The following is a 16,821-nucleotide window of genomic DNA, read 5'->3' on the forward strand; positions in this document are numbered from 1 at the left end:
TTGTCGCCTATACACTATCAAATTAGGATGATCCAAGTGATGTGAAGGAATCAAATTTTGTCAATATACATCACTACTAGCAAAGTATAAGTTAGGATCTAGAAAGCTAGGCAAAGGAAGAGACTCATCCACATTAGTAGGACTCAAGGAATGAGAATAGTATGGAGTAGTTTTAAAGAAGGTATCATGAGCAGCGACAAAGAATTAATGTAAAGTAGGCTATAACATCAACATCCCTTTTTGAATACAAAAATAACCCAAAAAAAATGCATTTGATAGCATAAGGATCCAACCAATCTGTACTTGGACTTAACAAAGGGACAAAGGACAAAACTAAATATACAGGGAGAAAGCAAGAACAAAGGGCCTTTGAGAAGAGAAATGAATATGGTATTTTACCACAAAGGGCAGAGGGCTGCATTTTATTGATGAGAGAGTAAGCACTAAGCACAAAATCACTCCAAAAATACTTTTGGAATATTCATTTGAAACAATAGGGTAGGAGTGACTTCAAGAATATAGTATGTTTTTCCTTTCTCTGTCTCCATTTGTTATGCAGTGTGGGCACAGGATGACCGGTGGATTATAACAAAGTTAATCATGTCGGTAGAAAATTGGGTATTGAAGTACTCCTCAACATTATCACTACGAAGTATATGTCTAGTACACCAAGCTTAGCCTTTATCTTAGAACAGAAAGCAAAATTGATATTAAATAACTCAAAATGATCTTTCATTAAATAAAGCCATGTCATCCTAGAGTAGTCATCAACAAACATAAGAAAATATCAGAACCCCCAATTTTGACATGAACTGACTAGGGTCCAGTCATCAGAATGAACTAACTTCAAAGTGCTGCTCATTTATTGACTTGTGAAGCAAACAAAGCATGATGGTGCTTTCCCGACATACAAGATTCACACTCAAGATACGACACAAAATTCAAAGTAAAAACTAGCTATTTTAACTAGTCTAATGAAGGTTGACCAAGCTGACATCGAATTTGAAGTTGTGTGGCAGCAGCTGTGCATGCAATAGGAGAAGAAAGCAACTAAAGAGTAGTAAAGTCCACCAGCTTCACATCATGTGCCAATTGTCTTACGCGTCTTTAGATTCTGCATAACAATAGAAATAGGAAAAAAGATTACAGAACAATTTTGCGACCTCATGATCTTACCTACAGACATAAGATTGAAGGGGGATTTAGCAATAAAAAAGATAGAAGAAAAAGAGATTGAAGGAGTGGTAGTGGATCCATCAACAAGGTAACTCAAGATAGATTTTTAGAATATCAGGAACAAAAGTTGATTATACATCTAAGTGGCAGTAAACTTGATGACCAAGGACTAATGGGGGAGACATTGGCTGATATGCAAGCTGTAGGATTACCTTTTTGAGCAAAAGATGCAATGTGATGAGATGCTTAATGGAATGCCTGATAGTGCAGGAACTGCAAATACATTGTTTGCCAATGGTAGAACAAGTATTGTTGAACCTATGGTGACCAATGAGGGAAACATACTTTCAAGGTTCATGGACTCCATCCAATCCCCACAAACAACAGACATCACAAATAAACTGACACAGCAGTGATATGGCACTGATACAGCCCTTAACACGTGACAAACCACACTGATACAACACTACCCAACCAAAATTATCAATCACAAAAATCATCTAAGAGCATTAACAAAGTGCTGCGAGTGAAGACTCAAAAAGATTGGATCTTTGGACCAATATCCATGACCCAGAACTTGATATCATAGTCAATAGATGGATTCAAGACATTTGAGAACAAATCAAGTAAAAAATGAGGCTTAATGACATGATGAAGTGCGCAGTCAAGGCTGTCAGCCTTCAGCTGGTGCATGAGGGCTCTTGGCTGCACTTCTGGGGATTTGAAGAGGCTATCAGCAATGTCCATGGACAACTATACTGTTGGTTTTTCAAAATCTCCAGGGATTACCATGGTTCCGAACTGACAGTGCCATCCAGAAATTCCAGCCCACAGGTAAATGACCCTCCATCAGTGACAGATATGAATGGTTAGGCAGTGGCTGCAGCACTCTGGGTTTAGGTCTCCAGAACCTGCTCTGACCATACTAAGAGTACGTGTAAATTGGAAGACCTAATCACAATGATAGGTCTCTCCCTCCAACTCACACTTACAAAAACTCAATAATGCTAAATAACAAAACTAAGTATTAGTCCTCAACTCCAATTCTCTAATATAGTCACACCTCATCTGCCCATTTGTCACCTTGTGAAAAAACTTAGAATTACAATCCCCTTCCTTAACCCCATTTAAACTTGGTTTTTGCCTCCAACTCCTAACACCTCTTTCAAAAGAATACTTTCTTCAAAATTCGCTTAACCACCACATCTCCAGAAATCCCTTCCTCAATCTCCTTCTCATCCAACACATTCAATTCACTCAAAAGTCATTTTTTTCATCGAAATTTCTAAACACTACTAAATCCCACTTTTTCAGCACCTCTTAAGCACCCTAGGGCTTCATCTTAATCTAAAAACCTCCCACCCAACAACATCACACCTACTCCAAGTTTCCTTAATTAAACTATGAAAGTCATGATGTTCAGTCCACATATTTTCAAACTGGTAACGGGTAGGATCACAACTAACCTTTCTAGACACCAAACACACAGGAAAATTATCAGAAACTGGTCTAGCCAGAATATTTTGAGTGGGATCAGGAAACTCCTCCCACTCATCACTAAATAGAAATCAATCTTACCGGCTAGCTACCAGTCACCACCCCCGTCCCCCAAACCAAGTAAATGAAGCATCACGTAACAGAATATCTCTCAAACCAGTCCCTAATGAAGCTATTGAAAGACTACATGCTAAAAGAAGAGCATCCACCCCTTTTTTCCCCCGATGAGAATCTAACTACATTATAGTCACCCCCACTACCCAGCTAAGATAATACAAACCATACACAACCCCAACTTCTCCCAAAACAGGGACGTATAGGTCTAGAAGGGCCATAAACCGAAGTAACCCACCACTACCACCTCCTTATCACCTCCAGAAAGACAACCAAAGGAAAAAATAAAATATAAGGGCAGCCTGGTGCACAAAGCTCCCGTGTATGCGGGGTCTGGAGAAGGGGCACAAACAAAGAAAAGAAACCCCTAATAAAATCCACCACAGTTGCCACCCAATTTGTGATCACCATACCCTTTAAGCTATGGTAAGTTTAAATTAATTTCATACATTTAATAGTTCTTTACATTTCCTTCTTGTGTTGAATGAAATTATGCTAAGCAAGTTGTGCAATAATTAAGTTTAAGTTGTCTCAGTTTGTCTCAGGGGATTTCTCATTCTCCCTCTTGTAAATTCTATTTCTATTAAAGATATCTTCTTTTTTTATCAAACAAAAAAATAATAATTAACATAAAAGATAGTGGAATTTTAATTTATTAGAGCAAGGAGGGGCTTAGATCAAAGAAAACTACCAAAAGCCCATGTCAAAACATATAGAACAGAGGAGTTTGGGGCTAAAATAGGAAAACAGAAAAGAGTAATCATTCTGATCAGAAGCGAACAGGTGGCAAACACCTGGCAGCACAACACAGCGCACCTAGTGCAAGTTGCTGCTCTCCTAAGCTATTTCCAGCTATAGCAACACCAGCAACAACTTATTGTACCTGTTACCATTTGCTTTTGGAGAGAGAGAGAGAACTCTGCAGAAATTCAAAAAAAAATAAAGGGAAAAATCAGGGAAAATACAAAAAATTCAGGGGAACATCAAAATAAATTGGAGAAGTTGATAATCAATGTAGATGTTCTTAATCTTCATTATTCATCTAGGGATTTTGGATAAAAATGGAATTTCTCAAGGTAAAGGATAGAAACATGCATCTAATTGCATCTTAATAAGCAAGGATTTGTAAGTTGTTTATTTGTCACCTGGTATATAAAGTAGCCATGTTCTCCTTAGTTTTCATAATGTTGTTTTTCTGAGTAGAGGGTAAATTCATTTGCTTTGACTGTTGATATGTAAGGATCATGTGTTTCTTTGCTATGGCACAGGGTGTAGTGCATCTACTGAATTCCTATTATGTGAAATGGCTGGATGTTCTGTAGCACTGTCTGCTGTTTGTGTTTGTGACATCGTGAAATTTGAGAGAATAGGTATTGTGACACGTTTGCGTGAAAGGGCCTTAAACCTCTGAGGGGTATTTCTGCTTATGTGATAATTGGGCAACATGGAAATCAGCACTTGTTTGAGATGGTAGTGCTGTGTTGAAATGATGCTTAATTGTGTGCTTTTTGGATGTCTTGGGATGGTAATGTTAAATAAAGAGATTGCTTAGAATACAAAATATGTGCGTGACAATATGATTATGCATGCATATAAACAAATCACATCATACAAGATGAAATCCTGATATGAATAATGGGGGATTAAGGCTGCTACTGAGTTCATGGTTGCTCACCCTAATTCCCTAACAAGTTAAGGTTTAGCTGGACTAAATAAAAACCAATGCTGCTAAGGAGCTGTTTGATATCATTGTCAAAAATTATGGAAACACGAACCAGAAACTAAAACTGAAAAACAGAAATAAAACTAAAAATTAAAAACTAGCAACATGTTAGGTCATATTCCCAAAACTTTTAAAAAAAAATTAAAAGCCAAATTCAACTCATGTAACAATTAAAAAATAAGATTAAAATAATAAAAATATAAAATAATATAAGCTAAAGAATATTGTAATAAAATAGAATTAAATTATAATTATTTTATTTAATTATTACATTTGAAACTCACTTTTAAGTGCTCCAAGAACAATCCGATTTTACATGGCAATTGAAAAATGATAATGTTGTAAGTTGGAGATGGAGAAGAGAAGAAGAAAAGAAGAGAATAATCTCATAAGAGAAAGAGGAGAGAAAAAACTGGCGGTAGTTTCTTTGAGCCTTAGAGCTCCAAGTCTCCCTCTTTTATATTAAAATTTTTAAAAAATAATTCATAGCAAAACAAGAGATTTCATTAATAAGAGAAGAATTTAGAGAGAAGAATAAGACATCTCCTGTTAACATTCTGGAAAAAAAATCGAGAAAAAATAAACTGAAAAGAGAAATAAAATACTATGAAATAACAAGGCAAAAGATTCATCCATTCTCGCTAAACTTTTGAAAAGCTAACTCCTTTAAAGCGTCCAAGGCCAACACACCATAAAGAGGCCAAGTATTGAATCTTCTCCTAAACCAGCTGCCAATTCAATTTTTCCCTGAAAAAATCTGTGCATTATGCTCCAACCATAATCCCCGCATTACTGCAAATATAAGGAATTTCAAAACAGCAGCTCTATCCTTCCTTCTTTCAAAACCCTAAAAAAATAGCCAACATTCCTCCTACCGACGGTGGGCAAACCAACTTTCCCCCAACATGCCAAATAATTTATTCTAGATACTCCAAGCAAAATCAGTGTAAGAACAAATGAGATGTCGTTTCAGAATTCAAAAAACACATCTGGAGATGAGGCCTTCAAATGTCTCCTGATCTGCAACAGATTATTAGTATTGTCTCTATTAAGCACTGTCAGCCAAATGAAAGCCATAATTTTTAGGGGAGCTTTGGCCTTCCAATAGATGAATATAGAGCAAAACAAGATTTGGAATGGATTAAAAACTCAAAAAAGAATTTACAAGAATACACCCCCTAAATAATCCAAAGCCCAAAACCAAGTATCCGTAGATGAAGAAAATGACAATTGTTCAATAACGACAACAAGGAAGAAAGTTCCATCAACTCTCTATCATTTAAAGATATTCTGAAATGAAAGTTCCAAGAAACCAAAGGGCTAGCCGAATCAACCACGAAGAAAGAAAGCATACTATCCTGCCCTGAGCTCAATCAAAAGAGACGAGGAAAAGATGAGAACAGAGCATCATTTCCCAACCCTGGGTCTTTCCAAAAAGAATAAGTTAGAGAACCCCTTTCCCACCACAAAAATAATGTGAGGAGTGAATAAGGGGGATAAATCTGAGAGATAGATCTTCATGGACTATCCGATGAACATGGCAAACCATCATTGTTATCCCACCCATTCTCACCCAACCAAAAATATTAAATAAAAAAAAAAAATCCCACTCACACCACATGATACTGAAATATTTTATTCTCTTCTAACACACCCCCTCAAGCCAGAGGTGTTTTAGTATCACCTTATCTCAGCTTGTTACAACCATTATAAATAAAGTTGTGAAAACATCGCCAAACTTATCCACACATTTCACAAACTAAATTCCAACAACTTGTTCAACACAGCATCTTTCACAAAATGAGGTCAACTTCAATGTGCTTTGTCCTCTTATGAAACACTAGGTTGCTGGCAATATAAATAAAAACACCCCCCAATCCCACCACTTGATTACTAAAATAGCATATTCTCTTCTAACACTCCCTCTTAAGCTAGAGGTGCATAAATATCACCTAAGCCCAGCTTGTTACAACCACTAGACAAGGCAGGCATAAATAAAATCTTCATGAAAACATCGCCTAGCTGATCAACGCATTTCATGAACTGAGTTCTAACAACTTGTTGACAACTTGTTCAACACAGCATCCCTCACAAAATGAGGTCAACTTTAATGTCCTTTGTCCTCTTATGAAACATTGGGTTGTTAGTAATATAAATGGCAGGCTGATTATCACAAAACAAATCTATGTGCATCAATAGAATGAATCCTACCATAGACAGAAAAGACTTCAACCACATAAATTCACTCATAGTATAAGCCGTAGCACGATATTGCGCTCAGGCACTAGATCTTGCCATAGCATCTTGTTTTTGCTACATCAGGTAATAAGATTCACAAATGTACGTTAGCAGACCTCTGGTCATCAACCAAATAACCCAATCTGCATCAGAGTATCCCACGATTGCAAAGTTTCTATTACAAATTACATATCAAACTTCAGTCAAGAGAGCCTTTGACATACCACATAGTCCTACAAAGACATCCCTATGTGGTTATTGGGACTTTCCATAAGTTGACGCACCACCCCCACAGCAAAAAAATAAGTCAGATCCAGAGACAATCAAGTACATCAACTTGCCAGCTAGCTGCCTATACCAATGTTTTTCTTCAAAGTCTAGTCCAAAATCCCAAGACAACTTCACATTGAGATCCATAGGAGTATAAATTGCTTAAGCTCCCAATTATACCAGTATCATTCAGCAAGTCCAAAGTATCATTTCTCTACGATAGGTTCAGCCTTTTCCTACAACATACAATCTCAATACCAAGAAAGTAATGCAAAGTACCGAAGTCATTTGATTTGAAATTTTTCTTGAAACCATTCCTTCAAATCTACAATCCTGCTCAGCTCACTACCAAAAGCCACCACATAAGTCTCCTTCTGCCAGACAAAAACCAATCTGAGAAATACAAGATTAAACCAAATGTAAAGACCACCATACTTATTTGGTGAAGGGGAGTGCTTAAGACTACAAATGGCCTTACTCAACCTCCATTCCTTCCAATCTTCCCCATGACCAGCATACCTAGGGGTTGCTCCATGTATACCTCTTCTAGCAAATCTCCATAACTGCAAGCCAAAACTGCTTTTTAAGCACCTTTTTTCCAAGGATAACCGCCATAACCACTCCCCTGCCATTTTCTAGAAATCCAGTTACCAAGACTCAAACCTTCCACAGCCTTAGACTTACCAACAAATTAAGTGACCCCACCTCTCGCCCATTTCGGGCCAAGATCCCTGGTAATAACCAAATATATCCTTTATTTTCGAGGGAACTTTTGCCTTCCAAAAACTATGACAAAGAGGGAAGGACCCAGAATGACAAACCAAAAGATTGTTAAAAGATTTACAGATATCTTACCGAAGGAATCTAACCAACAATCTAACATCCCTTCTACTAGAATGGTGACGAGCATTCAAGAAAGAAAGAAAATATAAAAATTCCTCAACCTCCCAATCATCAATGGCTTGCAGCGGGTTTGTGGTTCATTTTTGGAGAGCTTGTATAGCTTGTATCTTCACCATTTTATCATTAAAGGATCTGACCAAAATAGGTTTAATTTACAAATGCAAGCAAAATTATAATTACACAATTATTTATAAATCATTGTGTCCCTACTGTTTTGCTTACTATAAATCATTGTGTCCCTACTTGCCTTATTTCCCTGTCCGTGTCAAGTCATATCCATGTCTGCCATTGATGGGAAAAAATAAATAAATAAATTGCTTATCAAAAAGACAATGTTATAGATAGTATAAAAGACCCAGTGACCTCATGAATTAGGCAGAATAGTTATAATTCAAAAACCTTTTCAGAACAGAATTTCTTGACACAGTTTTCCAGAACCAGCCAACCCCAAAGCAGTTAATGTATGAATAGGAAGTACAAAAACTTTCAATCAAATACAGATTAAGTACCATTTACTACGCAAGACAAATCAGCATTGGATCGTCCTATCGTATTTGACTCTGCACTTTGAATAGGTTCACCCATCCCATGACAAACAGCTCTTAGGGCATCTAACTTATACGTGGTTATACAATTCAGTCCCATTTCAGCAGCCAATTTCTGAATATCCAGCACCTGCAGTAAAAGAAGAAACAGATCAAAACCCTTAAAGCATAAAAATAAAATAAAAGAAGAAAGAGAGAGAAAAATTACATGGTAGGCAAGGACAAGAATTCCTCAATAAAGCAAATATAAGCCAAAAATAAAAGTAAAACTACACACACATATCAGGACTTTTTTTAAAGATAAAAGAAGAAGATGTATTAGGACAGAGAAATTACATGGTAGGCAAGGACAAGAATTCCTCAATAAATCAAAACTAAGAAAAAATAAAATAAAATTACACAGAGACATTACCCCAGAAAACCCTTCTTTAAAACCTTCCCTTCATAATTCACTGAACACGTCAAATTTTCTAATGTCCTCTGACCCTTCTTAACCTTAGATTTACCAGCATCCATCCGAATTTCATTTCCTCCATAATCTGACATGTCTAGACCCAATTCATCCAACAAATGCTGAGTATGAAGATTTTCCTTCGAAACCTCTTCTATAGGGAAAAACAAAATTCTATCAATTCCCAATTGCTCTTCTTCCATACCATCATTTACAAAAAGACTGATTCCCTTCAATCCTTCCAATGGAGGAGGTGGCACATATGTTAAATCGCCAAGTTTATCAGATGAATCAGAAATATAACCATACTGTTCCCGAATTTCAACCCTCATCACAATCAAAATCACTGATGTTCACACTGTCATTATGTGAAAAATCTCCCTAATTTTTTCTTTTCCTCGCAGCTACTCAACCTCCACCGGTCCCATCCTTCTGGCCAAGTGATTCTTCCAGTATACTAAAATTATCTCCTGCATCTCTCCTCAAAACTTTTCTTGAAGTAGCTCGCTTTTCTTCAAACTTTTCCTCATTTCAGCACCCATTAGTTCTGCTTTCCAACAAATGTAAACCATGAACATATCCAATTTTTCTTTCTTACAAATTGATTTTCCCCAAAATCAACATTGTCCCTCCAACTGTCGACCTCACAAGAATCATAATTTTTTATGAAACTCCATCCTTTGTTAACCACACTACAAGACCCGCTGAACGTCTTTTATACTACTGAATCTCTCGTCACTATCATCAACAAAAATTCCAAAATTGCTTGGAACAAGACTTCCCTTTACCGCCACTTTCCCTCCAACCCTTTTAGTACTCTTGCTTTCGAATGAAGATTGAGAACCATCTCAATCATCATGATTCTGCTTAGGAAACGAGCATTGCAAGATCTGGCTTGTACCTCGATTCTTCTTGGAAGACAACATATCTGTTAAGTCCCTTGGCTATCTACACCCATTAGTAAGAGAAAACTGGGTTGAAAATGTGGTCTGCTCTCAAACTCCCTCAAATTGGCCTCCAATTTATGTTAGCTGCTGCTCCAGCTGAGGATTTCCTTCTACTACATCTTGCTCTTTTTAATCCCTCACTCCCAGAAGAATCCATCACATTTAGCTCCGCTAAGGACGAATGTCAAATACTCCTTACCTTTCCACCTCAGACCTAACTCCAAAAATTTTCCCACCTTAGTCCATCAAATTGACAGCCAATACTAAATGTTTCCAAGACGAACCCTTTGAAAAACCTTTTCCATCCAACCAAAAAAAGATAAGAGTATCAGTACACCAACTTACAGCTTCTTTGGAGAATCTTACCCATCTATTATGAGAAATATTGTTTGCGAGATGGAACAAGTAAGGAATTTCCCCCACCTTATCGATTCTCAGACTGAAGATATTCCCTTCAATCTTAATTGAACAATTTTTCATCATTTACTTTTGTCAAAGCCATAACTCAGTGCATGATAGAGAGAGAGAGAGAGAGGAGGAAGGAGAGAATAGGGCTTCACAAGAGAGGGTTTCATGTGGAGCTTTCAATAAACTATTAGCAAGAGGAAACACATGTGCATATCAGGACATTTATATACTTCATATCTTCTTATTATTAACATATAAAGAGGGCTGACCAGAGCTGTAACTCCAAGACATCCAATTGCTGTTTTCTCCCCTTCTCTTCATTGTTTTTCTTGCCTCCTCTCCATCTTTAACCCTAGTTGTCGTAATAAAGGGGTTAATTAGTTATAGGAGTGTTGTTTACTTGACATAGCACGGTCCTTATTCTTTCATATGCATGTCTCTAAATCTTTTCAGACTGATGCTCTCCTTGGAACCTATTTTCTAATTAAAAGGATGCCCTCTAGTGTTTTCTAGGAGGAAAATTCCCTTCTCCATCTTGTACCCTAAACATCCATGTTCCCTATTGTACCTTGTGTCTTTGGCTGCACCTACTTTCTTCATGTTTCACATCCTAGTGAGGACAAGTTCTCTCCTAGTGTTGTTAAATGTGTCTTTTTTGGGTACTCGACACCTCCAAAAAAATTAGATGTTATGGTAACCAGATTCGTATAAACTATGTCATTGCCCTTGCTAGCTTTATTGAGAGAACACCCTATTTTTCTAGTGCTGGTCCTCCTTAAATGAATCTACTTTGAGTCCATCAACAATTTCTAGTTGCCCCTCATGTGTTGATCCTCCTATTCCTACCCATGTTCCCAATCCATTTATTATAAAGTCGGAGAAACAGTTGAGGGAGTATCAGTGTCGGAAAGCAAAATTATGAGACTTCTTTGGTCTAGGGTTGGGGAGAAGAGGGATCATTTGGTTAATTGGGAGTGGTGTGTAGGTCTAAAATGGATAGGGGGCTTGGGTCTTGGAAAGTTGGTGTCTAAAAGCAATGACCTTATGGCTAAATGTCATTGGTTATTCCGTTTAGAGAATTCCTTACTTTGGCACAGAATCATTAAAAGTAAGTTCGGAGTGCATCTAAATGATTGGGATGCTAATTTCAGATCTAGATGTCCTTCAAAAAAGAGTCCATGAAAGTCCAATGGAGTAGGTCTTGGAAAGTGGGTGTCTAAAAACACTGACCTTATGGCTAATGGCCTTGGTGGTTCCCTCTAAGAGGATTCCCCTTGTTGGTATAAAGTCATTAAAAGAAAGTTTGGATTGCATGTGAATGGTTGGGATGTTAGTTTGGATGTAGATGTTCTTCAAAAAGTATGTGAGTCTATCTCTTAGGTTTACCCCCTCTTTATTCCTCATTCTAAGTTTGTTCTAGGTGAGGGCTCTTGAATTTGTTTTGGGAAGATATCTAAGTTGTTAATCTGCTTCATTAATTTCTTTTCCTAGTCTGTATCACTCGACTTCAAGGCATAATGTTGTTCTTCTTTCCTTTTTTTATTTTTTTTTGCTTTCTCATGGTCCTAAGCCTTCTTAGGACTTCCACTTTCAAAGATTTAACAATAAGGAGGTGGAGGAGCTTTCTTCTTTGTTAATGATTTTGGAAATTTTGGCATCTCTCCTTTGGAGCAAATAGTTGTTCTTGCTCCTTAGATTCTTTGAGGGTTTTTATCTTTTGATTCATGGTAATTTCACTTCTACGCTCCATAAAATAATTTTAAACGCTAAAGTCCCCTCAAAAGTTAAGTGGTTACTTGGTTAGTTGTTCTTAATTAACACCAACAACATGTTTTGTCCAAATTCAGCGGAGAATCTGGTCATTACTTTTCTGGTCTTGGTAGAAGCAAAGATGATGTTGCTCTATGGTAATGTGCACTTTTCATAGTCCTAAGCGGTTTATCGCTTGAACATAATGCACATATATTTATGGGGAAGTAGTTAAATATTCCTTTGTTATGGCCCTAGATAAAAAACTTACCTAGGATATGGAATATGTTGATGATAATAGTGTATACACACGCATATTTTTTAAATAAGAAAAAAAAATATATATATATATATATATATATATATATAGAGAGAGAGAGAGAGAGAGAGAGAGAGAGAGAGAGACAACGTAAAACACGAGGAAAACAAGATGTCTTCCAAAAGAACAACAAAAAAAATACTTTGGGGTCGTTTGGTATCACTGTCAAAAATTATGAAAATGAAACCAAGAAAAAAAATTTAAAACGAAAAACAAAAACTGAAATCGAAAACCAGCAACCTATTTAGTTAATATTTCTAGAGCTAAAACAAAATAAAATTTTCATTAAACAAATACTCAATTTTGTCCTTGAATCAAATAATAATTAAAAAATATGATTAAAATAATAAAACAACAGAGTAATATAAATTAAACATGCCCTAATAAAAATAAAAATTTTATTTTACTTAATTATTATTTTAAAAATTCACTTTTCAAGAACAATCTTGTTGTACATGACAATTGAAATATAGTACAAATGTTTTGTAAATGGTTTTTATCATTTTTAATTAAAATCTTATGGGCTTTTTTATTTTAATTATATTTTAAATTCATATGATCATTTATTTTAATTTTAATTAAAAAATATGGATAAAATGAATGATTTAATCCAAAAAAGTTAATTACAAATACTAAAGTATTCTGGCAACAAGTTGTCAAAACAAATGAGAACCATAAAATCTGGTTTTCACTTTTTTTGCAGACGGATGAAAACCGTCAACAAAAACAGAAGACCAACATCGTAAACAAACACGTTTTCATAATTTGTTTCTTCACGACACAAAAACGAAAATAGAAAACTGAAAACGAACCGATAATAAACAGGCCTTAATCAATAATAAAATAGTTGCCCACCAATATCTTTGGAGGTCAGGTAGTGACAGCTCACAAAAAAAGCAAACAATTTGACCCCAAAAAGAGGCAAGAAGCACAACCACATCCCACGACAAACAAGGGGAAGTGTGATTCTTGAAAATTCTTGAATTACACTAGATCCAAAGGGTCCAAAAGGTGGTCAAAACCATACATTTCCATTAGGCTTTTCCTTTTCTTAGTTTTTCCAGAACCCCAATATTTCACTCACTTGCAAGAAATTCCTTCCCCCCCCCCCCCCGACTCAAGAAGCCACCCAAGTTTCACTAAAACAAGAGAACATGACAACCCAAAGAAAGTTTGCCACCCCACATGGAACACATATCAAAGTTGAGGGCCTTGTATGGTTTATGCACTATAACAAGTCATGTGTATTAAGCCTACTGTGAGACACAATCCAAATGCATGACCGAATCTTGAAAGGTACCTTAGCCTTCCAAACGATGTGGCTCCAAGGAAAATGAATGGTGGAGGGAGTTTTAAAGAGATGAATGAAAAAGGATATAATGCTAAAGAGACCTAAGGAATCATGTACTCATTCCTAATTTCATTCCAATCAAATGATCCACTACTACCAATATATCTCATGGTAATAAAAATGTACATTCTAAGATATATCAAGGTTCGGTTTCCAGTTCATATTTCGTCGACCAAGCCTTCCTAACCCCTCCCAAGCCTTCTCATCACCTCAATCTGAAGGAAAAAAATTAGGAGCAAGGTGGTGAGTTCATCAACCTCTCTTTCGTTAGGATTCCTAATAAAATGAAAATACCAAAGAGAACCCCCTCTTAAGAAAGGAGCAATCTCAAAAGAACGAAAATCTTAAAAAGAAGGGGCACCATAATCTCAAATGATCTCTCATCAGCCCAAGTATACTCCCAAAACTGAACCTTGTTGCCATTACCCACTCAGAACAGTAATGCATGAGAAATAATACCTCTTCCTCTAGTGTCCATCTCATTTTGATGGACTCTATCCTCCCTTTTTATCACCATGTGTCATAGGGAACTAAATTTAAGGAAACCTCCACAATCATTTTCCGATCAAATATTTTTTGGAACTACATGTCCAACGTCCAAGCCCTCTTATGATTTGGGTATCCCAACAAAATCCCATGAAACATTAAAAAGAATAGGTGCTTGGATCATTAAAATTAAGATAACCTTAGGCAAGGAGATAGTAACGTCAATAGTGAGTATGCTCCCCAAATAGGCATAGTAGAAAATCTTAAAAGACAATTTTAGGAAGATGTGGATAGTATTTTACAGGGGATACCAACGTCTGAAAAGGATAATATAGGATAAGAGATGATACATGGAGGCCATGGATATGGAGAAAAAAATGAGGTCATTGATACAATCTTAGATTTTTCCATGTCTTACGATTTGATTATATTAAATACTTGCCTCACAAAAAGAGAACAGTTAATAATTTTCAAGAGTGGGTATAATAAAGGCCAAATAGATTTCTTCTTAACTAGGAACGAGAATCATCTGTCATGTAAAGATTGTAAAGTTATCTCACATGAAAGTTTAGCTACACAAAATAGAGTCTTAGTATTAGATATACATATGAAAAAATGGATGAGGAGTAACATAAATCAACACAAGAGGATTAGATGGTGGAACTTGATTGGAGATAATATAGTAAAATTCTATGATAAAACTATCAAAGAACGTGATTGGATAGTAGGGGGTAAGCTAGATGCAAATACTATTTGGAATAAAATGGCAAATTCTATCATAAGCATAGTAGTCAGAGGCGCGAGGCAAGCCAAGGCACAAAGGGTATTTGAAGTCGAGGCGCGGGGCCAAGGCGCACGCCTCATGAAGGTGAGGCGCACAACCATTAAAATGCTATAAAATGCCTATTTGGGGTAATTGATATATGAACATATGAAAATCTAGTAATATTAGAATTTAAAATGCCAAAACATTCAATAGAAAAATTGGAAATTTAATGAAATTGCCAAGGCCAAAAGCATCAACAATTCAACATAGTTCATCATCAAAATAAAAGAGTACAATAAAAGATTTCAAAGTCTAAAATCTAAATACTAGTGAATTCTTAAGTTATGTTGATCAAAAAACCTTCTCTAGTTTACTTGTTGATTATTATATTAATTATTACGAATTTTCAACTTGCATTTTCTTCTCATTTTGTAAAATATATTTTTTAGAAGTTTAAGATTAAAATAAAATTATCAACTAATATTATAAGAAGAAGCAGCAGGCAGCAGATACATATAATATCATAAGAAGAAGCAGCAGGCAGCAGTAGCTAAATTCAGTAAAAAGAATATTATGTATTAGTTATAAACTTACATTAAACTACATATTTAATTACATATAATATTATAATATCATATAATATTACATATAATGACTTATGAAGGTTTGAAGGCTCAAAGACGAGCTCGCTGCTGGTTCGAAATGTCAAAGACGAAGTGACGAACTCACCCTGCTGGTTCGAAGGCTCACTGACAAACTCGCGAAGGCTCCTGCTGGTTCGAAATGTGGAAGATGAAGTCACAAAGGGTCCTACTGGTTTGAAATGTCGAAGATGAACTCTCACGAAGGGTCGTGCTGGTTCGAAATGTCGAAGACGAACTCACGGTGTTGGCTCGAAGGCTTGAAGACAACCTCGCGAAGGCTCCTGCTGGTTCGAAGGCTCACAAACGAACTCACGCTGCTGGTTCGAAGGCTCGCAAAGGCTCCTACTAGTTTGAAATGTGCAAGACGAACTTGTGAATGGTTGTGGGGCTTCGAAGGGTTGAAGAGGGCTAGGGCTTCTGTTTGTTCGAGTCGAATGAGGTCTAGGGCTCTGGCCTATGGCTATATCTTTCATTTAACAAACTCCAAATTTTCAAGGCGCGCCTCACGGCGCCTAGCACCCCTCTACGCCTCACTGTGCCTTTTGCAGGTCGCCTCGCCTCGCATGGTATGAGGTGCTGGCCTCTTTGCCTCTCTGCGCCTCACGCCTAGGCGTGCCTCAAGCGCCCTTTTAACTACTATGATCATAAGAATAGGAAAAGAGGTTGTAGTTGAGTTCAAATAAAGATACTCGGGTAGTAAATAAAGTTGGTAGTGGGATCAAGAAGTGCAGAAAGTCGTTAAGAAAAAAATAGATTGGTATAAAACAGGCCAAAATTGTAGAAATATAGAAAATCTTGAACTGAGAAAAAATGCAAAAAGGACTATTAGCAAAGCTAAACATAGAGCTTACAATACTTTATATACTAAACTAGATACAAAAAAGGAGAAAAAGACATTTATAAGCTTGCTAGAGAAAGAGAAAGAGAATGCAAAGATTTTGGCGATGCAAAATGCATAAAGGATGAGAATCATAATGTCTTAATTAGAGAAGACATAAAAGAGAGGTCGCGAAGATACTTTGATCAGTTGTTTAATGAAAACCCAAATAAAAGATTGAACTTGAAAGTGACAAACGAGGAGAAGACTAATAATAAGAGATTTTTTCGCAAAATTAGAGTCCTTGAGGTTAAGATGGCATCAAAAAAGATGAAAAGTGGGAAATCTATAGGACCAAACAAAATACCAATTGAAGTTTGGAAATGTTTAGGAGAAAAAGGAAATATTTGGTTAACT

The 16,821-nt window shown here is 36.4% G+C and overlaps 1 protein-coding gene across 16 annotated transcripts in view; it reads right to left on the reverse strand.

The window, feature by feature from the left end:
• The window catches only part of LOC131149194 (rRNA (cytosine-C(5))-methyltransferase NOP2C), a 169,378-nt gene that overhangs the window by 71,875 nt on the left and 80,682 nt on the right, over positions 1-16,821 (reverse strand). For 9 of the 16 annotated variants that reach the window (XR_009135167.1, XR_009135166.1, XR_009135164.1 and 6 more), the window contains one exon: positions 8,431-8,596. Coding sequence is in view for 10 of the 16 variants with exons in the window: in XM_058099426.1 (XP_057955409.1) it covers positions 8,431-8,596 (166 nt within the window). In the remaining 6 variants the exon portion in view is untranslated. Of the gene's footprint in view, positions 1-3,670; positions 3,707-8,430; positions 8,597-16,821 lie in introns of all 16 variants that reach the window. The other 7 variants (XR_009135165.1, XR_009135163.1, XM_058099421.1 and 4 more) reach the window with 1 other exon arrangement.

This window comes from Malania oleifera, chromosome 2 (genome assembly GCF_029873635.1).
Source record: "Malania oleifera isolate guangnan ecotype guangnan chromosome 2, ASM2987363v1, whole genome shotgun sequence".
NCBI lineage: Eukaryota > Viridiplantae > Streptophyta > Magnoliopsida > Santalales > Ximeniaceae > Malania > Malania oleifera.